The following is a 23275-nucleotide window of genomic DNA, read 5'->3' as shown; positions in this document are numbered from 1 at the left end:
TGTGCAGGGCAGGAGGGACGGGCTCACCGCCAGCGGAGAAGGCAGGAGGCTCTGCTTTTGCAGGGGGGCCTGGCCAAGGTTGGCTCTCAGCCCCTGCTCTGGCTGCCCCGGGAGTCTGCCTGGTCTCTCTCTGAGAGGCGTGGGCCCCTGGGAGGTGCTGCCTCAGGGAACCCTGGTTTTGCTGCCCTGTGAGTTGGGTCTCCAGGCTTCACCCATAGCCCGACCCCACGGCTGCCTGGGGCCTCTGGGGAGGGGGAGGGTGGAGTGGCCGCCAGGCTGGCGGGCTGGCAGGGCAGCATTTCTGGGAATTGTGTGGGGGAAGTGCATTGTTAGAGCAAGCCTGGAGCAGGCCGCCAGGGCCGCCACTGGCCTCTGGGGATGCCTCTTGCCTCCCCCAGCGTTGCTTCTGTGGGAGGGAGCTGGGACTGGGCCAAGGCATGGGCTGGGCTGGGGACTTTCCGAGAGACGCTCCCCTGGGCAGGTGGCTCTTCCCATTCTGCAGACTGGGTGACTGAGGTCCAGAGAGCCGGCTGCTGCAATGGCAAAGCCAGGAGCAGTGGGCCCAGTCCCCATCCCCTGCCTTCATCTGCTGGTGCATGGGACAGGGGAACACTTGCTGGACCTAAGCCCTGTCGCTGACCTGCCGGTGGGCATCCAAGGGAGACCTGGGTGGGGTCCACTGGGGACACAGCTCGGCAGAGCCCCCAAGGTGGGCTGGAGGGTCTGATGGAACGGGGCGCAGAGATGGCGCCTAGGTGCTTGGGCTGTGGGAGGGCTGCCCATGGGGTGGCAGGGGGTGGGGGCTCCTGGGGCTGCAGGATTCCCCGGCCCCCGCTCTGTGGTTGCAGGAAGCAAGTGGGGCTCCGTGTGAGTTTGGCAGCAGGAGCCTTCCCACCGCGGCTCTGCCTTAGCCAGAGGGGAAGCATGGATAGCGGCCACTGGGGTCATGGCCGGCTTTGGGCGGGCAGGGGGCGGGGGACGCAAATAGAAAAATAAATGGCCTGAGCTTCCGAAGTTTCCTGGACTCAGGATGGGGGAGGGGCAGGCCTTTGGGCCAAAGGTGCGGCCGGCTCTGTGGGGTGGACTGGGGGGTTTCTCCCCAGACGCCTGTTGGGGCCAGAGCTGCCCCCTCAGACCTCCAAGGTGGGACACATCTCCTTAGCGCCCTCAGGACAGGGCCCTGCTGCCTACAGAGAATTCCTAAAGGCCTATCCATATGTCTCTGTCCATAAAGACATCGAGTGTGGAGGACACCCTGGAGGAGGAGACGGAACCCTCCTGTTTCCTGGGCCTCAGCCCCAGGTGAGGCTGGCCACAGGTGACCACAGAGACCTAGCCTGGTGTCGTGCAGCCGCTGGGTCTGGGAAGGGGAGTGAGGCACTCCTCACCCCGTGGCAGCTCCTAATCAGGCCTCTCCCCTGCACCTGCACGTCATGTGGCTGTGGCTCCCAGGATGAGACAGGCTTGATGAGACAGGCTTGTCCCTCTCCTGATGAAAGAGAGGGACACCTCCGCTATGAGCCACCCTTCTTTCAGGCTATGTGCATTTCCGACTCTGTTCTCAGGGTTTAACCGAAACCCTAACGCGGCAGAGTGGGACCCAGGCCTTGCCCTCTGGGCGAGTGGCTCCCTGTGTGTGTGAGGCTCCCGCCTGCATGTGTGCGTGTGCATGTGTGCGTGTGCATGTGTGCGTGTGCATGTGTGCGTGTGCATGTGTGCCTGCACACGGGGAAGGAAAGTTTTTCAGCTGCCGAGGATGGGAGTAGGGGCTGGAGCAGCACCCTGCAGGGACGCTCCACAGGAAAATCGACGGTTCTGATGTTCTCAGCCCCTGGGTGCAATTTCCTGAGGGCACAGGAACGTCTGGCACCCCTGGGCAGCTTGCTGGGGGAAGCTCCGTGGAGGAGGATGTCCCGAGGTCGGTAAGATCCAGGAGGGGTCTGCTGGGGGGCGGGAATGCTCTGAGCAAGGTCCCGGAAGTCCAGAGCTCCTGAGGGATCCGGGACCAGGGGCACTGGGGAGTTTCAGAGTTGGTCGCCGCCACAGCCCTCACAAGTGAGGCTGCTCTCTGGGACTGGCCACCTTCTCGCCTCGGCCACTTCACAGTCCTGGGGGGCAGCTGTGGCTCTTGCTGGGAACCAGCTGAACCTCCCTGGGGCTTGGGGGTGGTAAGTGAGGCTCACCCGTCTGTGGCTCACTCCCGCCACCTAGAGGCCACTGTTCCTCACAGGCTCCGGGGCCAGTCACCTGCTGCCGCCCGGGGGGGCAGGACCTCCCCACGGGATTGCAGGTTCTCTGATCACCGGGATGGGCCTACACCTCTCCCCCTGCAGCGGCTGCTTCCACGCAGGACTGGAGCATGTCAGGGTTCGGGCTGCTGTCATAGGGGAGTGGCTGTGGCCTGCAGGTCAGAGGCACCCGACTTCTTTTGCTAACTCCCTTCCCTGCCTGTCCTGTCCACCCCTTTCTCTCCATCACCTGCCCCTGCCATGAACCATGAACCAGTGACCCCATCCACACCTGTCTGACCAGGCTCCCCACGTGCCCTGACGTAGCCCCGTAGGCTGAGCCCACAGCTGACGTCCCTTCCTGGGGAATTCCCAACCTGCCAACCATTGTTCTTCAGACACCCCAGCATCTTGACCTCCCTCTATCTGCAGCCTCTGTGGGCCGGGCCTCCACTAGGACCCCCTGAAACATGTCAGGCTCCTCACGAGCTCTGTCTTGTGTGGCCATGCCCAGGGCCCCAGGAAGTAGAAGACCAGCGGCATCTCATGGAGGAGGAAAAAGGGCCCAGAGAGGGACTTCCGCTCCGGCTCAGCAAGGGAGTCCCAGTTCCCGGAGTCCTTGTTGAGGCCCCTGCTCCACGGTGCACAAGGTAGAATTCGTGGGATCATAAAGGAAACCAGTTCTACCAACACACGGTTAGGAAAATACTTTCTTAAAGTGTGATATCAAAACCCAAGTGCTTCTTTACCAAGAACAAGATGTGACCCACTGGGCAGCCTCTGCAGTTCCAGCAGCAGCCAGCGTGTGGGCACGACACAGTTCCCATCTGTGCCAGCTCAGCACGGGCCCAGATGACCAGATTTGGTTCTAGGCCTTGTTCATAACTGAACGAACAACACCTTTCTGCTACAGGTTGGTATAAAGGAGATGATGGGCCGGACGCAGTGGCTCACGCCTATAATCCCAGCACTTTAGGAGGCCGAGGTGGGCGGATCACCTGAGGTCAGGAGTTTGAGACTAGCCTCACCAATATTATGTAACTTCGTCTCTACTAAAAATACAAACATATCAGCCGGCTGTGGTGGCGCATGCATGTAATCCCAGCTACTCGGGAGGTTGAGACAAGAGAATTGCTTGAACTTGGGATGCGGAGGTTGCAGTGAGCCGAGATCGTGCCACTGCACTCCAGCCTGGGCAACAAGAGCGAAACTCTGTCTCAAAAAAAAAAAAAGGAGATGATGGTTTCTTCCCACCAGTTTATTTTCTGTCAGGGGTTTGGCCTCTGACTCCCTGGATTGTTGAGACACCTTGCACCCCACCAACACTTCAACCAGGACTGGGCTTGCCCCTCTCTCCTTTCTGCCTCCACTCTTAGGAACTTGCAGCTATCTGGGGTCAGTTCTCCTCCGTGCTGTCTGGGCTGCACCTCCTGCCCAGGAGGGGCCTCTCTGTGCTCCAGCCCTTGCCAGCATCTCAGAATCTGCAGTCCTGATACTTGAAGGTCTCCCCCACCCCCAGCTTGAGGGCTGGCTTCCTTCCGTTGGTCTTCAAATCAACTCACTCTCGGCTGTTGGAGAAGCCTGTGTGTCTGGCCAGGCAGGCTCCATGGATGTGTCCAGTGTCTTCATGGATGGTGGGAACAGCTTTGAAACCCTGGCCACCCGGACCTCCGAAGCCACGATTTCTGGGGTTGCTGCTGGTTCCTGCACAAGGGCAGTTCCAGTGCGGCTTCTACAGGACCCTGGCCAGCGCCTTCGTCTGGTTGCCAGCCATTGAGAGGGTGGCTGAAGGGTGGGTGGCTCCAGCCTCCTCTCGTGTGCCTCTGATGAGGCTGGACCCTTCAAGTCTTCCTATATGCCCAAACCATGGAATTCTTGCCACGAGGACTTGCTTGGATGTTCTAGGCTGGAAGCTATGGCCCCAGCTCAGTGAGGACAGAATCAGTCAGTATGGAAACTGTGTTCATCTATTAATAATAATATAATCATATAATATCACAGGGCCTCTATCTCAGAACGGCTTTGCTCCTCACAAGGAATTCTATGCTTTTTCCTTATGATTGAGGTTTTTTTTTTTTTTTTTCTTTTTTTTTTTTTTTTTTTTTGAGACGGAGTCTCGCTGTGTCGCCCAGGCTGGAGTGCAGTGGCGCGATCTCGGCTCACTGCAAGCTCCGCCTCCCGGGTTCACGCCATTCTCCCGCCTCAGCCTCCGAGTAGCTGGGACTACAGGCGCCCGCCACCACACCCGGCTAGTTTTTTGTATTTTTAGTAGAGACGGGGTTTCACCATGTTAGCCAGGATGGTCTCGATCTCCTGACCTCGTGATCCACCCACCTCGGCCTCCCAAAGTGCTGGGATTACAGGCTTGAGCCACCGCGCCCGGCCTTTTTTTTTTTTTTCGATGGAGTCTGACTCTGTTGCCAGGCTGGAGTGCAGTGGCATGATCTCGGCTCACTGCAACCTTTGCTTCCCAGATTCAAGCAATTCTGCCTCAGCCTCCTGAGTAGTTGGGACTACAGGCACATGCCGCCATGCCTGGCTAATTTTTTTTTTTTTTTTTTTGGTATTTTAGTAGAGACGGGGTTTCACCATGTTGCCCAGGCTGGTCTCAAACTCCTGAGCTCAGGCACTCCACCTCCCAAAGTGCTAGGATTACAGGCATGAGCCACCGTGCCTGGCCTGAGTCTTTTTTTTTTTTGCGACAGAGTCTCAGTCTGTCACCCAGGCTGGAGTGCAGTGGCACAATCTGGGCTCACTGCAACCTCCACCTCCTGGGTTCAAGCGATTCTCCTGCCTCAGCCTCACAAGTAGCTGGGATTACAGGCATGTGCTACCACACCCGGCTAATTTTTGTACTTTTAGCAGAGACAGGGTTTCGCCATGTTGGCCAGGCTCTTCTGGAACTCCTGACCTCAGATAATCCGCCCACTTCAGCCTCCCAAAGTGCTGGGATTACAGGGGTGAGCCACTGTACCTGGCCAAGATGAGTCTCTCTCGCTCTCTTTTTCTTTTGAGACAGAGTCTCACTGTTGTCGGCCAGGGCTGGAGTACAATGGTGCTATCTTGGCTCACTGCAACCTCCGCCTTCCGGGTTCCAGCAATTCTCCTGCCTCAGCCTCCTAAGTAGCTGAGATTACAGGCGCCTGGCACCGCACCTGGCTAATTTTTGTAATCTTGGTAGAGAAGGGGTTTCACCATGTTGGCCAGGCTGGTCTTGAACTCCTGACCTCAGGTGATCCACCTGCCTCGGCCTCCCAAAGCGCTGGGATTACAGGCATGAGCCACTGTGCCCGGCCAAGATGAGTCTCTTAACTGACCATATTTTCTTTTTCATTTTGGCTGCTGGGAAGCTCAGTTATATCTGATTAGTGCCACACACAGCCCAAGGAACGCTCAGCCCATTCCACCGGCCACCTGGCCTCATAGTTCCTTGGCCTGAACTTGAATGAATATAGGATCCACAACACTAAAGACAGCGGCTCCTTGGTCCACACCCTCCCCCAGGATTGTGCCCTCTCCAGCAAACCACCCAGCCTCTGCATTACTGAGGAGTTGGCAGGCATTGGTGGGGATGCTGGCCCCGCACCTGTCCTCGTCCTCAACCCTCCCTAGGCCTGGGCCATCTCTCTGGCTGCCTGCAGTCTGGCCCTACCTAGGGACCTCCAACAACAAGGGCAATGAATACTAATGGTCATGCTCCATCCGCTGCTCTGTTCTCAGGCATGTGATGTCAATCAGCTTACATCATCTTGACGGGAGCCCTGTGAGGCGGCCACTGTCGTCAATCCAGCTTCACAAGTGGGGAGACTGAGATACAGAGCGGTCAACGTGCAGAGCCCAGAATCTGCTCCCTGGTAGCTGACTTGGGAGGCAGAGGCCCCCCGCAACTCGCGAACCCCAGCAGTGGCCCCTTCCAGACGCCACGTCCAGCTACCCCGCGCTTACACCTGCAGGGCCCCACAAGAGGCCTCCCAGTGTGCGCGGGCCTCTTGAAGCGATAACCTCCACTCAGATGTCCGAATGACCCAAACTCGGCTCTGGGAGGCTGGGGACGGCCCTCCAGGCCAAGGCGGGAGCGCGCAGGGCCCAGCGGGGCAGGGCTGAGGGCGCTGGGTCCTGAGCCATCCACTGAAGGACGCTGGGGCGCAGCAAGGCGCGAAGCAGGAGGAGAGAAAGGAACGGATTCCCGGGCCTCCTGGGCCCGGGTCGCTCCAGGCTGTCTGGGCTCCGGGAGGGGCGTGCCCGGGGCGCCTCCCGAGCGGGTTATAGTGGGACCGTGAGTCTCTGGCGGCGGCGGGTCAAGACTACACTTCCCAGGAGGCTGTGCGCGCCGCGTGGCGCCTGGGAGTTGTAGTCCAGGGCGCGGCGGGCGCGGGCGCGGCGGGCGGGGCAGGCGGGCGCGTGGACTACGCGTCCTAGGATGCCGCGCGCGGCCGCGGGGCCGAGGGTTTGAACCGAGGGTCCGCCGTCCGCGGCGGGGCTGCGTCGGCTGCGGCGGGTGCGGGAGGTGGCGACGACCGGGGCCGGGGTCCCAGCCCGGCTGCGGAGGCGGGCGCGACGGGTGCGGGGGTCGCTGCTCCTGAGGCGATGATGGGCAAGGAGGAGGAGATTACGCGGATCGCCCGGAGGCTGGACAAGATGGTGACCAAGAAGAGCGCGGTGAGGGGCGCGGGCCGCCAGGACCCCGGGAACCCCGCCCCGCCGAGACCCCGTCGAGCCCGCCGACCCCGTTAGGGCCGGAAGACGACCTGAGGGGCAGGACGAGACCCCTCCCCGGCAGAGACTTCCGGGACGCAGGGGAGACCCCCACCCGTGGCCGAGACCCCTGCCCCGAGCCAGCCCTGCCGTTCGCCCCCGCAACCCCGGCAGAGGCCGCCATCGGGCCTGGACCTTGTCCCGGGAGAGCCACCCGCTCTGGACTCAGAAGCCCCCTCGCCCGCAGTCACAGGCTCCGCACCCTTCCCTGTCCCTTAACTCCAGACCCCCAGCCTGGCCCGTCGACTCCTTCCTTGGCCCCGTCCCGCCTCTGGGAGCCTCCGGGGTGTTCGGGCCTCCTTTGCGGCCGCCCCAGCCCCTTGCCTTCCTCCATCCCGGCCTGGGCATCCTCACGGGCCGAGCCCCGCCCCCAACTCAGCCCTCTCCCACGCTCCGTCCCTTATAGCATTTGTCACGCTCCGTCCCCCATAGCATTTGTCGCCAGCAACAGTTTGGAGTCTGAGGTTGGATCCCTTTTTCTTCTGGAGCTGCCGTGCCTCCCCTGCCTCTTCCTGGCCCTTGTCATCCTCCTTCAGGGCCAGCCAGATACCTGTCTTGCCTGTGGGGCCCATTTTCTTCCCTGTCTGTCCCCACCCCACAAGAACCAGGTTTCTCTAATAAATTCTCTCCCTTCTTTAGCCAGGACTTAGCCCGCAGTAACTTGGGTTGTGGGTAGTTATGTGGACACCCTCCGAAAAGAGCCGGCGTGCTTATATAAGACCCGGGAGATGGGGCAAGCCTCCTCTGGGAGCGTCTGGGCGCTGGAGCCTCTGGCCAGCTCTGTTCACTGCGGCCTGGGCCTCTGTTGTCTTGCGGCCACAGCAAGACTGGAGGAGGCTGTGTGTAAGGCCTTTGAAGGGGCCAGGCCAGTGGGGGTCCAGTTCCGGAGTCATGACCTTGGCAACCTCTGCACCCTCCCACAGAAGCATCTTTAGCTGATGCTGCCTGCCTCCTGGGGGACGGGGAGGGGTCTGGCCGCAGGTCATGTGGAACTCCTGGCAGGCTCCATAAACGTGACCTGCGCTTTCCCATCCAGACTGTGAACTCCTGGGGCAGGGCCAGCTGTGTGTCTGCCAGGCCAGCCCAGGGCGGCGAAGGTGGCTGAGTCATAGGCTTTGGGTGATTTGTGCAGCCACCCCAGGGCTGTGTGACTGCAATAGGGGTTTGGGGGATGCTTTTTGGGCTGAGCAGGGTTGAGTCTGGGTTCCTGTGATCAGGGTTCTGGACTGGGGTCTGCACTGGGAAGGGGTGGGCTCCCACTCATTCCTGCTGGGTGCAGCACCTCATCATTGCGTTCACACACACCCCTGGAAAACTGGTCAGCACAAAGTAGGGGTCTGTGAACCATCCATAGCTGTTTCCAGAGATGACCCGAGAGTGGAGTTGTATCCCTTCTTAAAGGAGACAAAACACAAACGATAAAAGCTGTAGGTGGGAAAAGCAAAGGTGGGTCATGGAGCCAGGGGAGGGCTGGGTGGGGCTAGCAGAACTGATGAGGGGTTTCTGGTGGAAGAACAGCTTGAGTAGAAGCCCCAGGGGAGAATGAGGAGGGGAGGAGGGCACTGTGCAGTGGGGCTCCTGGGGGTCCCAGTGCCTGAGGTCCCCTCGGGGACTTGGGGGCCAGGTTTGGGGGATTTTATACCTCTGGTCCTGAGCCCACTGAGAGCCACGTAAGCTGGTGCAGGGCTTTCAGGGAACCAGTGCCCTTGGCTCTGGCTGTCGCCTCAAGGCTGGACTCTGTACAGCCCAAGGGGCAGGGCCGGCCTGGGAGGGTTTAGGAGGGGCTGCGGCGTGAGCAGACATGCCACCCAGATTGCTGGGGTTGTGCGGGGTCTGGGTCGTGGGACATCTGATCAGGTCACCTTAGGGCAGAGGGAATGATACACACGTGGAAACACATGCACGTGTTACAGAGGAGGTGGGGGTGTTGCAGGGCGCAGTTGCAGTTTTAGATAGGAGAGGCCTTGCTGAGAAGGTGTTGTTTAAATAAAGCCTGGTAGGGAGGGAGGAAGATGTCCTGGGAGGCTGCCCCAGGCAGTGGAGCTGCAGGTGCAGAGGGCCTCAGTGGTGGCTCAGGCCCCTTGGGGAGCACTGAGGAGCTGTACCTGGTGTGGAAAAGTGGCCGGTTTGTGCCTGGCCTCAGTGTGTGAGGACCTGGAGGAAACGCAGATCTTGGGTGGGGAGGCAAGGCAGAGAGAACGGGTGCGTTGCAACTGTCCAGGTGAGGGGTGCTCGCCTGCTTGGGGGCAACTCAGAGGCCTGGAGGATAGATGAGGGGGCTGTGGGTCTTGTAGGTGTTGGCTGTGGCTGTGCCTGAAAGTTTGGCCTCCTTCACAGCTGGTGGGGGGTGTGTGCTTTGGGGAGAGGCTGCCCTGCACATCAGGGCATGAACGCACGGGGGAGTGAATGAACCTGGCGCTGCACCTTCACCTGGGTGTGGCCCTGGCTGCTGGGGAGGGTCCATGGCTCTGAAGCCTCCTGATTTGCCAGGGGAGCTGGCATTTCTGTTCTGGTTTGGGTCAGTGACCTGAGGTGGTTACAGTGAAGTCAGTGAGGTCATTGCCACGGATGTGGGTTACAACCTGGAATGCTTGAGGCTGCAGATCCCCTCGCCTTCTTGATTGAGAAGTAAGGGCTCCCTGCTGTGGTGCAGGAACAGCCCTGGGTGTCTCCAGGTAGAGGAATTTTGGTTTCTTTTTGACCCCAGGTTGAATCTCCAAATTGTCACTGCCTTGTGTTCCCCTCCAGTAGGCAGAAGGAGGTGATATTGTCCGTTGAGATCGAAAGTCCTTTATGAAGGTCCTCCTTCTCCTTCCAGGAGGGGGCCATGGATCTGCTGCGGGAGCTGAAGGCCATGCCTATCACGCTGCACCTGCTCCAGGTAGGTCCCTGCCTGCCCCAGGTCCGGGACAGCTCCTGGGGACAGCCCAGGAGATGGCAGTTCTGAGGGCACCTGGCAGGGCTTCCCCACCCTCCCCACTGGGCCTTAGTTGGCACAAATGCCTGTTCCTGAGGAGAGGGTCTCTGCCTTTCTCTGGGCTCAGTGGGACAGGGAAGGGAGTCTGAGGATATTGGGAGAGGCATCTACCTCCTTGGCAGGTCCTGGGCTCCTGTCCTGTGGGAGCCACCAAGGGTCTGCCAGGAGGATCTGACCCCTAGGGTGGGCCCCTGCCTCCACCCGACTCAGACCACTTGCCTTGTAGTCCACCCGAGTCGGGATGTCTGTCAACGCCCTTCGGAAGCAGAGCTCCGACGAGGAGGTCATTGCACTGGCCAAGTCCCTCATCAAGTCCTGGAAGAAGCTCCTGGGTGCGGCTTGGGCAGTGCCCACCGAGTGCTGGGACCAGGGCCCCGAGAAGTGCTGCCTCTGGCTGGTCAGCACAGTGTAGGGTCTTGGCAGTGCCCACCCTGAGCCAGGTCACCTGGGAGTGGGGCAGTGGCAACCCCAGACCATGAAGCACCCAGCTTGGGGCTGGCAGTGGATCAGTGGGTGCCTGTCAGCATTGGCTGGGAGGGGTGGCCTAGGAGGCAAGGGTGTGTGCTGGGGGCAGGGTTCCAGGTAGAACAAGGAGAGAGGAGCGTTGAGGCCAGGACTTGAGTTGACAGCACTGAGAGTCTGGGGTGAGCTGGGAGGTCACACAGAGGGGAAGGTCACGGCCAGGAGGCTGGGAAGTGTCAGGAGAGGGGAAGGGAGAGGGAGAAGTTGGGGTCGCCTCAGCTACTCAGAGGGAACGGAGGGGCAGCCCCCTGCCAGGGGAGGGAAGGGAAGGGAAGGGCTGGGCTGGACTGAAGGCTGCCTCTTCCTGGAGACAATGGGGTGACTGGGGTTGCAAAGATGCTGCTATCCGGGATGGAGGCAGCCCTCCTAGCTCTGTCCACACCCTTGTGAAACAGTCTCTCTTTAGCCCTGTGTGACCCTCAGGCCGTACACAGCACAAGCATGTCCTCATCCCCAGCCCTTGGGCCTGGCTCTGGGCTTTCAGGAAGAGCTTTGCTGGGGACATACTTGGTCTCCCCCGCCAGGACAGGCAGGAGGGTAGGCCCCAGAGGTGGCCTTTGTGAGTGGGTGCTTGTATAGGAAAGTGTTCTGGGGAGGTAGCCTTGGGACTGCAGAGACGGACAGGTTGCTGGGGAGGGTGAGGGCCTGTTCACTGAGGCTGGGCGCCTTCCTGACCCCTGGCTCCTCTGGCTGGGTGGGGAGCTGGGGGCTGGGGCTGGGAGGGTTGGTGGTTGGGCTGAGGCTGCACCTTGGTGGTGGTCTGCACCCGTCCCTCCTCTGCCTTCTCCTGATCAGCCCATCTCTGATCTTTCCTCAACTGCAGATGCTTCAGATGCCAAAGCCAGGGAGCGGGGGAGGGGCACGCCTCTGCCCACGTCCTCGAGGGATGCCTCAGAGGCCCCGGATCCCAGGTAGTACACCTGGAAGGCAGGTGCACACACTCCTGCTTCCCAGCCTGTTTCCTTGCCAGAGAAAGGGTGCTAACCTCTGTGTGCCTAGGCACTGCTTTGAGGCCGCACACAGAGTCGGTCAACCTCATGCTGGACACTGGCCTCGTGGTGTGTCCTGCGTGCACTGACCACTTGAGACGCGGGTCTGTGTCCACCTGGCTGTCAGCCAGCCATCTTGGCCTCTTCCTCTGCCAAGAGCTGCCGTATACCCTGAGTGGGCCTGTGGGAGCTCCCTGGCCTCTTCCCCCAAGACCCCCTGCTGGGTCTGGTTCTTGCTGGCCCACTCTGGCTTCCCGAACCTCAGCCTCACTCAACGAGGGCCCCTCCTTCCTGCAAAATTCTGCCCAGAACCAAAGGCGGGTGCCCAGCTCCCCTCTCCTGCCCTGCATGTGCATGTGTGATCACTGCTACCAGGGGCGATGAGGGCTCTGTGGCCTGCAGCTGGGAGCTGGGGGTGCTTGTGGTGGCAGCCTACGGCCGAGAGATGGCTTTGCCCTTGACCATACTGGGTTGTGGTGACGGGGCCACCAGGAACTCAGGGACACCTTTGCAAGTTGATTTTCCTCCAGGAAGCCGGCTGCTTCTGTCAACTTCCACAGGGGGATGTGGGGAGGGCTAGGTGGATGCAGCCTGGTCGTTGGGCAGCCTCATGTTGGGGTCCAGCCCTGAGGGGCATCCTTGTCCCATTCTGTACGTGCCTAGCGGGGTCATCTGTGACAGTAGAACCTGGCCTTGGGTGGCCCTGCCTTGTCTCCCCACCAGCCAGCTTGGGTCTCTCTCCCTCTCCCCACCAGGCAGCTGTGGGTCTCTGCCTCTCCCTGACCTCTGCCTTGTCTCCCCACCAGGCAGCTGTGGGTCTCTCCCTCTCCCCACCAGGCAGCTGTGGGTCTCTCCTTCTCCCTGACCAGGCAGCAGCTGCAGCTGCCCTCACCAGAGTATTTGTGTTGCGGCCCCGCAGGTGGGCACCCCAGAGGTGGCAGGAACTGCCAGGTTCATTCGGATCCACTGGAGATGCTGCCCAGATGCGGACTGCTGGGTCTGGGATCCTGTTCCCACCTGGGGAACATCCTGACCCACTGGGGACCTCACGGCCCATTTCCTCCTGGCTGCTGGGCACACCCCATAGACATCTGGGCTCAAGATAGGCAGGGCCACTGGCCACTGTTGGACTCTGGCAGAGTGGAGCAAGCAGGGTTTGGAGGGGGATTATGCTGTGGCACCTGCTGCTTCTGGGATCAGTGTCTTGCTGGGGTGCAGCCTTGAGTCTGAGTCTAGCTGGCCCTGGCTCTCTGCAGCCGCAAGAGGCCGGAGCTGCCCAGGGCACCGTCGACTCCAAGGATCACCACATTTCCTCCGGTGCCTGTCACCTGTGATGCCGTACGCAACAAGTGCCGTGAGATGCTGACTGCTGCCCTGCAGACGGCCCGTGAGTGCGGCCGGCCCTGGCTCCTGACACCCGCTGGGATTCTCAGGGCGGCCCAGGCCCCTGCCTGCCTGAGGAGGCCTGCTTCTAGAGGGGCGACTCTCCTCCCCCAGCCCATTGCTGCAGCCCTGGCAGCGGCGTGGGGCCTGTGCCTGGATCGTGGGCCTCTTCCTGGGACACGGATGTCCCCGCTAAGCTGCCAGGGTGATTTGCAGGCAGAAGGGGTGGCAGGTGGAGAAACCAGTGGGGGCAGCTAGTCAGGGCTCCCTCTTGCAGACGACCACGTGGCCATCGGTGCAGACTGCCAGCGCCTGTCGGCTCAGATCGAGGAATATATCCTTTGGGCAGGGGCTATGGGCCTGGGTTTCTGGTGGAGTCAGGAGGCTGCCTGGCCTGGTGGCCTCTGGTGGCTGCTGGATACCACTGCCCAGCTGTCCAGGGGTCACCTGCCTGGGGGGGTCACCTGCCTGGGGGGTCACCTGCCTGGGGGGTCAGCTGCCTGGGGGGTCAGCTGCCTGGGGGGGGTCACCTGCCTGGGTAGTCAGGTTGTCTCGCTCCAGGAGGCCCCCAGACCAGCTGAGAGGCTGATTCTGCCTGCTGGTGGGGCCTAGGTTCCCTGGGGCTGTAGCCTGAAGCTGGGTCTCAGTCAGGAATGGGCCTGTGGCAGGCTCAGCCCTGCAGCCCTTCACCTGTCCACCAGGTGTGGGTGGGCAGACCGACCCCTGTGTGGCTGGGCAGAACCTTTCCAGCCAGCACCCCAGCATGGCCCCCAGCGGGGCAGGTGGTAGGTGGAGGGCAGCGACGTTGTCCTCGGGTGGGTCCTTAAACACTTGCACGCATCTTCCGGGACGTTGGAAACACAGACATGAAGTACAAGAACCGTGTACGGAGCCGTATCTCCAACCTGAAGGATGCCAAGAACCCTGACCTGCGGCGGAATGTGCTGTGTGGGGCCATAACACCCCAGCAGATTGCCGTGATGACCTCAGAGGTGAGCCCCTGTTGGAGGGGCTGGAGGGCTGCTCCCCTCGGAGTGGTGGGCTAAGCCACTGGCCCCGTGCTCCAGGAGATGGCCAGCGATGAGCTGAAGGAGATCCGTAAGGCCATGACCAAGGAGGCCATCCGAGAGCACCAGATGGCCCGTACTGGCGGCACGCAGACAGACCTGTTCACCTGCGGCAAGTGCAGAAAGAAGAACTGCACCTACACGCAGGTGAGCGGCCGCTGGGCACCTCCCCCGGGCCCAGTGTCTTCAGGCCATCCCGTGCCCCTCCTAGGAGCCCATACCTGTTCCCGCCTCTGCTGTGAGTTTTTCGAGCCTCTCTGTCCCTGACTAGGCTAAGGCATGATGGCCACCTTCAGGGACCACTCCCCTCTACCCAGGACCCTGGGCCCCAGGAGGCAGCGTCTTGGGTGGTGGGGTCCACTTGTTCCGGGTGCTCAAGTCGGAGGGCCCGGCCCGCCCGGCCCAGCTGCACAGAGGGCCCTCGAGGTGTTGATGCTGGTGGGAGGGCTGTGCCGCCTGCTGCCTGGCAGTGACCGCAGGACTCTCAGTCCCTGCCATGGAGGTGGACACGAGTGTGCCGGGGAGACTGTGGATCCCATGAGATGGCAGGGACCCTGTTAAGAGGGGAGTGCGGCTGGGCACGGTGGCTCATGTCTGTAATCCCAGCACTTTTGGAGGCCGAGGCAGGTGGATCATGAGGTCAGGAGTTCGAAACCAGCCTGACCAACATGGTGAAACCCCGTCTCTACTTAAAATACAAAAATTAGCCGGGGGTGATGGCACACGCCTGTAATCCCAGCTACTCAGGAGGCTGAGGCAGGAGAGTCATTTGAACCCGGTAGGTGGAGGTTGCACAGTGAGCCAAGATCACGCCACTGCACTCCAGCCTGGGCAACAGAGCAAGACTCTGTCTCAAAAAAAAAAAGGGGGGAGTGTGTTGAGGCGGCCGCTGCGCCTGGCAGATGGGACTTATGAGGGGCTGTAAGGACAGCCCTTCCTTCCCCTCAAAGGCTGCATGGGGCCTGGGTCTGTGCAGAGCCTGCCTCTCTCCTGCTCCCAGCCTCTGATCGGAACAGGCTCTGCCTGTGGCCTGAGGCTCACCCTTGGGCCTTCCAGAAGGCAGCCACGGGCACTGGGGACCCCCGCTAGTTCCCCCCACCATTGGGACCCTCCTGCCTAGCCAAGTCTGGGCCCTGCTGGTCCCCAGCCAATGTGAGCTGCTTCAAGCCCACGCAAGGGCCTCTGCCCCAATAGACACTGTCTCCTTCCCCCGGGGGCTCAGCTCTGGAAAGTTGGAGTCACAAGGCGGCCTCAGATCAGGTCACCTATGGGAGCTCAGCGGCTGCAAGGCCAGCTCTGCCCATGTTGAGGGGACACTCCCTGCAACAGAGCATGGAGGCTCACCCAGCCCTCCTTACAGGTGCAGACCCGCAGCTCTGATGAACCCATGACCACCTTTGTTGTCTGCAACGAGTGTGGAAACCGCTGGAAGGTGGGTGAGCGGGCTCAGGCTGCCCCTTCCAGCTCCATTCTCTGCAGGTGGGGTGTCTCAGCCTCTGTGGGGTCTGTGGTGTGAACTGGGGATGGCCCTGCCCAGCCAGCCTCCTGGAGTCTTGGGCATGGTGGGTGGAGACTGCAGCCTTGGGTGAGCCTGTGCGGCCTTCTCTCTGGGGAGTCTCATGTGGCCACAAGGCTGGAGGCCTCACCCCCTTTTTCGCAGTTCTGCTGAGCCCTCGTGTAGATGTGCTGCAGCCTTGGGCCGTGGCCAGTGCTGGCCTCCCCCGCCCACGTCCTCCGTTGATACAGCTTCTCTGGAGACCCTAGAAGGCGGCATGTCCTGCCCTCAACCTGCCTGCCTGGATTGCACCTTTCTGCCCTTTCCCTCTCGTTATTAAATGTTTCTTTTTGCCATCTTGTTCTCCTCAGCTGTTACTCCTGGTGGCCCCTGTCCCCATGTTTGACCTGTTCGCGCTGCTGTGCACAAGGCCCCTCCCTGAGGTCAGGCAGTGCTTGGGCTTGGCCCTGGTGGGTCAGCCCCAGGAGAGGAGCTTGGCTGACCTTCAGAGATCACCTGGGGTGGCTCTGCCTGTGAGGGCAGGTGGGGAGAGGGTCTTGCGTGCATGCTGACAGCCTGTCGTCCTGTGCAGGGCACTGTCCTCCCCACTGCCTCGGGCATGGGCAGCTTGGGACCCGGGTCCTGGCACTTCAGGACAGCTTGTCCCCATGCTGCCATCTCTGTTCTTGTGGGAGTTGTGGTCTCAGGGCCCTGAGCCAATTTCAGCTTCAACTCACTTAACTTCCCAGAAACGTAGGGGATGGGGTGGTGAGCACTCAACTCATAGGGCCTGTGAGATGGCAAAGATGGCACTGTGCCTGGCACCAAGCAGCCCCTCCTGCCCCAGCCAGCCTGCCTCTGGGGACCCCATCCAGCTGGGCCCGAGCGGCACTTCCTGTTGCCTCTTGACTTCTGAGGTGCTGTGGGTTGCACTGTTCCGGTCCACTTTCAGCGAAGGAGCTCATGCCCCGGGCAGGGTTCAGCACAGCCACCCACTGGGGCCACTGTTCTGAGGCGGGCCCTGGTGGAGCCCAGGGCGTGGGAAGAAGGTGAGCACACAGGCTGTGTCTCCCCTCCCAAGGGGCACTGGAGCCCCCGCCCTGGGACAAGGGCACTGCTCCCCAGCCCTGAGTCTGGGGCCACTCATTGTCCAGTCTCTTCCCACACTTGGACAAAAATGAGTAGAGACTTGTGCTTTAAAAATATCTTCAATAATAAGACACCCTATTTTTGGGGGGTTAGGGATAGAGATAAATATGAAAACTTTTTTTTTGATAAAACGCCTAGTAAGGACATGTTTCCAGGTTTAAAGTTCATGAACATATAAAACAGAAATTGGGTCCTGCCCCCTTGAGTGCAGGATTCTGAGGTCCTACATCTGGTTCTGAGGTTCTGGGTTTGATTCTGGGGTACAGACAGCTCAAGTAGGAGGTCTCCTTATGTCATAGAACTACATGATGCAGAGGTTCTGCTCCCCACCAAGGCCTGTCCGGGGCCCGTCAGCTGCCTGGGGAAGAGACCCCAACGAGGCTCCTGGGGGGGCCCCTACTCTCACCATGCAAGAGCCCCCACCAGGAGCACTGGGCCAGCCAGCTGCGGGCCGATGAGAAGGCTTCTGGCCCACCCTGCACCTGGAGTTCCTGCTTGGCCACGGGTGGGCAGAGCCAGGAGGCACAGCACTCCCCACTGGGTCTAGGACCGTCTCCACGGGTGGGGACCCCAGCCGGCCAGGCTGGGCCCGCAGACGTGTGCCCCGACAGCCAACACCTGAGGGCAACCCAGAGTCGGCCATAGGAGGCGGTGGGGTCTGTGCTGCTGGGGGCGGCCTAGGCCTCGGAGGAGGACTGTGACGGCCCCTGCAGCAGCAGGGCACGGTAGGTGGGAGAGCTGAGAAAGCGTGGGTAGGAGTCCCGGTGCATGAGTGTGTAGATCTGCAGCTGTGCGTCGTCAAACGTGTGTGCGGACGGCTCCTGCATCTTCTTGTTGATGCCCTCCCGCACACGGGAGTCCAGGCTCACCTGTAGGACAAGGCACTGAGGTCAGGGGGCTTGGGAGGTGCCTTCCCCACCTAGTGCCCGGAGCAGGCGGCCCCCTGCCCCTTGTGGTGTCCGGCGCACCTCCTTGGGGGACAAGATGGACACATAGTCCTCGTAGATGAGCCTCGCCTTCTCGTCCACCACGTGCTGGTTGGCCTCGGCCTTCAGCTCCTCACAGGCCAGCCAGAAGAGCATGTTCTCCTCGCTGTACTCTGTCCGCAGGAACGCCCGGAACACGCTGCGTCCCGCCGGGCTGTGCATCAGCTTGTCAAAAGACTGGGCCCAGCTCTGCACTTCCTCAGGACTTGGCGTGGCACTGCGGGCATTGGGGCCAGGCTACGTCAGGCTCAAGTCTCCCGGCCTGGGGCCCCCCAACATGCACACACCAGCCGGCTGGACTCACCATACTTCACAGCTGGGGAGGGGCTGCAGCTTGCTCTCCCGGGAGGCCTGCCATGCGCGCCGCCGCTCTTGGTTCCTAGTGGCAGAGAGGAAGCGGCACTGCCGTGGGCACACACGCCTCCATGGCCACACAGGCCCTCAGCACATGGGCAGGCATCTGACACATGTGTACCCACTGCAGGAGGGCAGCCCCTGCAGCTAGCTCCTCCCACAATCTCCTGGGAAAGGGTGTCCATGCTCCCTGTCAGTCGTTCCTGAATTCTCCACGGAATCTGCAGTCCAGGTTACTGTCCCTGCCACAGTGCCCACGGACTCAGCCCTCTTCCATCCCAGCACCTTGACCCAGTGCCCGTGAGTCTCTGGCCCTCCAGGAGGGACCCTTTGGCTCCTGGTGCTCCTCCCCATCCCTGGCCCACTGGGCAACCTCCTCCACCCACCCATGCCCACCCCACGAGGCTGAGAAGCAGGTATGCCACCTCCCCTTCTGCCTCTGCTCCCCTGGGGGAGATGGGTTGGGGCAAGCTGAGGGGCCACAAGGAGCTGGGAGATGCCTGAACACCTGGGATGCCAGAAGGGTCATGTGCCTGGGAACAGGAACACCCATGAGTGTGCCTGGGAACATGGCCACCCTGCTTCTCGGCCTGTTCTTGGTCTGTCCCTGTCCCACTGATGGGGCCACACGCTGCAGGTCTGGCATGTCAGCAGTGTGTCTCGTCAGCTGACACCACTGAAAGCCCCAAACCCATGTGTCCACACTGGTTAGGTCCTGGAGCCTGATCCCTGGTTCTCTCAAGGGAAACTGCTTCTTTGCCTTGGCTCCTAGTACCCTGTCAATGCTGGACCCAAATCCATAGCCGGCTGATCTTTCTCCAGGGCACGGCTGGCAGACATCATGCACCCAGACGTCCTGACGGAACTAGGCCCCTGGGCTCCTCCCAGCCCCTTTCCCGACTGCCCCCTGGCCACCCCCAGCTTGTCCATGGGTCAGCTGACCCCATGTTGGGTCCAGAAGCGCTGTCCTCTCATCGGCCAGGGTCGGAAGGCATGAAAACATGCACCAGCTCCCCTACACTCCTAGGAAATCTGTTACCATCTGGGAGCCCCACTCCCACCCTCACAGGGATGCCCAAAGACCCCCCCACCACCCTGTGCTCTTCTCCCCCGATGCATGCTGTCTGGGAAGCTCTTGGCCATCACCCCAGGGCCAGCAGTTGCCTTATTCGGGTCTCTGCTCAAACGTCCCTCCACCCCACACAGTCTGTGGGGCCTGTGCCTCTCTTTCTCTCTGTCTCTCTCTTTCTTTCTTTTATTCTGAGACAGAGTTTTGCTCTTGTTGCCCAGGCTGGAATGCAATGGCGTGATCTCGGCTCATTGCAACCTCCACCTCCCAGGTTCAAGCCATTCTCCTGCCTCAGCCTCCCGAGTAGCTGGGACTACAGGCATGCGTCACCACGCCCGGCTAATTTTGTATTTTTAGTAGAGACGGGGTTTCTCCATGTTGGTCAGGCTGGTTTCGAACTCCTGACCTCAGATGATCCGCCCGCCTCGGCCTCCCAAAGTGCTGGGATTACAGGCGTGAGCCACTGCACCCGGCCTGTGCCTGTCTTACTCCATCGCAGGCCCCCAGGGCCCAGCCTGGGCTGGCTCACAGCAGCATGGATAAGCACATGCCGTGTGAACGGGCACATGCGTGTACACAGCACACCGACACACCCTTGGCAAGACAAGTACAAGAACCACACATAAGCCCCTTGGGCCCAAGGCACCGGCCACTCATCACCAGGGCCCAACAGACCCCAGACAGGACACGCCGCGAGGTGGCAGGAGCACCCTACCTGCGGGGATTCCTCAGAAGCCACCACTGGGTCCCCTCCTGGGTCTGCTTGGCCCCAGGCCCTCCAGCCCCTCTCCAGCTGGGCACCCAGGCCCTACTCACCAGGAGCAGCTACAGCAGCAGCACCAGCATAGGCAGCAGGGGTTACGGCTGGGGGCTGCGGGAGGGGCTGCATCATGACTGGACATTGAAGGGGGCCGGTCCGCCTCCTCTGGCCCTGTGTTCTGGGGAAAAATGGGGCTACCTCAGCCTTCAGGTCAGAACCCACCAGACCCTCCACCTCTCCCCCACCCTCCCATGGGTGGCCCTGTTCCCAGGCACATGACCCTTCTGGCCTCCCGGGTGTTCAGGGATCTCCCAACTCCTTGTGGCCCCTCAGCTTGCCCCACCCCATCTACCCCAGGGGAGCAGAGGCAGAAGGGGAGGTGGCATACCTGCTTCTCAGCCTCATGCGGGGTGGGCATGGGTGGGCGGAGGAGGTTGCCCAGGCTCCGTGGTGCCAGCTCTCAGACCCTCACCACAGCCTGGGGGTCTGGGGAGAGGGGCCAAGGTTCTGACTGAGAACTTGAAACCCCAGCCCCTGCCTGTCCCTTAGGAGGGGTCCTGAGAGGGTGTCTCCCTAGCAGGGCCTGCTCCTGCCTCTGGACCCGGCTCTGCCCAGGGCTTCTACCCCAACCCCAAGCTTACAGCAGGGCTGGGAGGGGGTCTGGGGTCATTGAGGAGGGGGCTGCAGCAGCTTCTGGCCCCTCCTCCCAGGCTGGGCCCCAGATGAGGCCCCCACAGAAGGTTCCGAGACACCCCCATCCGCTTACTCCCTGGGAAGCCGGAAGCCTGGGTTCCTCTTTCTCGGTTTCCGGCTCCCAGCCCCTCCCAAAGGGGCCCCGAGAGTCTGGGGCTACCAACTGTGCGTGCGGGTGGTGGCCAGACTTGCTTCTAGGGCGTCTGGGGTGGGGAGTGGGCAGAGCGGCTCCCACCAAGAGTCCAGGTCTGTCTGCGGGTCCCAGAGGTCTCAGCCAGGGGCAGCAGGTTAGACCTGCCGCAGTGAGGTTTTAAGTGGGACTCAGGGCTGGACTTTCTGAGGGTGTGGGGAGGGGGGCAGGGCCCTGGTGAGGAGGGACGTGCCCCCCAAACATGGTTCTTTGGTCCTGCTACCTCCCTCCCAAGACTTCCCTCCCTCCTTGCCCACTGCCTCTAGGCTGTGAAACCGCTGTGGAACCAAGGCCGTACCACAGGGTGCGCCAGCCAGGGAAGTGGGGGTGGCAGTGGGTGGAGGCACCCTGCTCCCCAGTCAAAGCCTCAGAGTCCCTGAGGGGTGTGGTGTGGTGCGTGTACCTCCCAGCGTTTCGTTGCACCGTCTGCAGGGGAGGTGCACCAGGAGCGCCAAAGCTGTGGGTGGCCCTCGTGCCACCTAAGATACCACTTTGAACCCCAGGTCTCCTTGGGCAACGGCACAGGGGGGCCAATCAGTGCCCCGGAGGCAGTTGTGAACACCTGCACCCACCTCTGCCCTCTGGGCCTCCGTGCATGTCCACCACCCTCCTCCCTGGCCAGGAAGCTCACAACTTGGTTCTACTTTATTTTCTCAATCTTCATCCCCCCCCCGCCACGCCTCCCTTAGCTTGTGGCCTTTGAATGCTTGTTTCTGTCTGGTTGGTCTCTCTTGGCCTTCTGGGACGGTGTGTGAATGGCGCTCAGAGGAGACAGTGCTGGAGTTCTGCACTCTCAGGGCCCCCAATACCCCTGAGGCCTGGGCATGCAGAGGCCACTGCCCTGGCCCAAGTCTGGGGCAGGTGCAGCATCCCCCGGGACCTCGGCCCCTCACCGCCTGCCCAGCTTCCTCTGAGACTGTGGGTCCCACAGGTTCCTAGCAAGTAGATGAGGAGACAGAAGGTGGCCCCACAGCTGGGCTTGCTTTCAGGGGTCAAGTTTCTAGGGAAAGGAAGGGGCGTGGCAACCTGAGGTTTGGTAGCTGTACCCAGACGGGGCTGTCCATCACTTCCCCAGGCAGCAGTTCTTCCTCCTCTCTGTCCCCACCCAGGGTCCTCCCCCACACTCTAGCACCCCGGAGACTGTCCCTCCTGGGCTACCATGTCCACCCCAGCTCTGAACTGGAGGAGGGGACGTGTTTAGGGGTGCCGGGCCGGGGTGCTAGGGGCTGCATTTGCTGCAGAGGAGGGAGCCAGCCCCTTCTTTCCCAGCTTCAGGCCCTGGACCGGGTCACCTGTCCCTGGACTGGGCTTCCTGTACCCTTCTCAGGTCAGCTGGGGCAACTCATGTCCCCAGGCTACACCCCCTTCTCTCCTGGAGGATACAGAGTCTCAACTAGGGTCCTCCTGCTTGTCATCCTGGGATTGGGGACCCCCCTTCCCCAGCCTCCCAGGCTTTGGCCCCCAAGTCTGGGATGGGAGAGGCTGGACAGGCGGCACGTCTGGTCTCTGGGGATAGAGGCTCCCTTGGGAGTGGCTGCTGCTTTGCTCCACAGAAGGAAAAAGAACGTCCCAGAGCCTGCCCAGTCCAAAAAAAGAATAAGAAAATGTGACAATCCCAGAAAAAAATGTCATAACCTTTGGGAGGGGTTGAAGAGGGGCTCCATTCTCAGTTCTTAGCGCCCACCCAGGGCCTTTCCCATCTGCCACCCTCCACATCTGGCTGGTGGACGAGCCCTGGCCTGGCCCCTCCAAGGAAGGCCAGCTCTCCCCACCTCTGAAATGGTGGTGGTGACCCACCCACCACGCTCCTCTCGCTGCTGTTAGGGTCCCGCCTGGAGGAGCCTGTGTCCTCCTCCAGGTGCCTCTTTCTCCAGCCTCTGACGCCCCCACCCCTACCTCAATGCTCCCTACTCACCAGCGACCCAAAGGCGGGGTGGGGGCAGGAGGGGCCAGGTTGGGTCTGGGCCCCACCCTGGCTGCCGAAGGGGCGTGCACTGCAGCAGCAGGGACTCAAGTCAGACGGCAGGAGGGACTCCTGCGGCGCTCTGGAGGGAGGCTAGCGCCAGGAGCCCCCGATCGGCTGGGGCCGGGGGCGCAGCGCCTCCCCTACAGCTCGAAGGGCTGAGTGGCTGCCAGATCCAGCGGGGTGGGGGCGGGGGCGGACAGGGTGTCCCGCCCCGGCCCCTCCTCACCGGGCTGGCGCGGGGGGGAGGGAGACGCGGAAACCTGGGTTCTTCCGGCCCCCACCTTTAAGCAATCACTTCCCCAGGCTTTGAGCTCCACAAAAAGGGGAACCCGGCTGCAGCGCCCCCTCCCCCAAGCGCGGGGGGCGGGCTCCAGTTCCACGGCGGCCCAGGGTCCACGTGGACCTGGCGGCGGGAGTCCTTGGGGTTCGAGTCCCGCGCGCCGGCTCCCGAAGCTCCCGCCCCGCACGGTCCCCGGGCCCGGGCCGGGAGGGGCAGGGCCGCTGTCCCCGGCGCGGCGCGCGCGCACTCACCAGCCGCGCTCCCGAGCCACTCGCGCCGCCGCCAGCCCGCGCGCTCCAAGGTCCGGCCCGACAGTCGGGGAGGGGGCGCGGGGGCGCAGTGCGCAGGCGCCTCGGCAGCACTTCCCCAAAGCCAGGGGCCGGGACTTCCTCGCGCCGGGAGGCGCCGGGCC

General features: G+C 61.8%; 2 protein-coding genes across 11 annotated transcripts; one reads left to right on the top strand and one right to left on the bottom strand.

The window, feature by feature from the left end:
• Nucleotides 1-1049: 1049 nt before the first annotated feature.
• On the top strand, nt 1050-15772 carry TCEA2 (transcription elongation factor A2). Of its 6 annotated transcripts, XM_003904464.5 has the most exons (11): nt 1060-2878; nt 5949-6887; nt 9802-9864; nt 10187-10292; nt 11306-11393; nt 12728-12858; nt 13132-13188; nt 13692-13846; nt 13922-14068; nt 15282-15353; nt 15582-15772. In XM_003904464.5, the coding sequence occupies exons 2-11, from the start codon at nt 6816-6818 to the stop codon at nt 15588-15590; spliced, it is 900 nt and encodes a 299-aa protein (XP_003904513.1). In that variant the 5' UTR covers nt 1060-2878; nt 5949-6815; the 3' UTR covers nt 15591-15772. The 6 variants fall into 6 exon arrangements, with proteins under 6 accessions (XP_031512782.1, XP_009213974.1, XP_003904513.1 ...); XM_031656922.1 differs by having other exon boundaries at nt 1050-2878; nt 9732-9864; nt 10187-10357; nt 15282-15772; XM_009215710.4 differs by having other exon boundaries at nt 1056-2878; nt 15282-15772.
• Nucleotides 15773-16605: 833 nt separating this feature from the next.
• On the bottom strand, nt 16606-23246 carry RGS19 (regulator of G protein signaling 19). 5 transcript variants are annotated; one of them, XM_009215705.3, is made up of 6 exons: nt 23115-23226; nt 20123-20220; nt 19791-19912; nt 17856-17930; nt 17534-17768; nt 16606-17434 (listed from the first exon to the last, which is right to left on the bottom strand). In XM_009215705.3, the coding sequence occupies exons 2-6, from the start codon at nt 20150-20152 to the stop codon at nt 17243-17245; spliced, it is 654 nt and encodes a 217-aa protein (XP_009213969.1). In that variant the 5' UTR covers nt 20153-20220; nt 23115-23226; the 3' UTR covers nt 16606-17242. The 5 variants fall into 5 exon arrangements, with proteins under 5 accessions (XP_009213969.1, XP_003904511.1, XP_031512785.1 ...); XM_003904462.4 differs by lacking the exon at nt 23115-23226 and adding an exon at nt 22533-23082; XM_031656925.1 differs by lacking the exon at nt 23115-23226 and adding an exon at nt 20376-22499.
• Nucleotides 23247-23275: the final 29 nt, after the last annotated feature.

Source organism: Papio anubis, chromosome 16 (genome assembly GCF_008728515.1).
Source record: "Papio anubis isolate 15944 chromosome 16, Panubis1.0, whole genome shotgun sequence".
NCBI lineage: Eukaryota > Metazoa > Chordata > Mammalia > Primates > Cercopithecidae > Papio > Papio anubis.
This window is presented reverse-complemented; position numbering and strand designations above follow the sequence as displayed.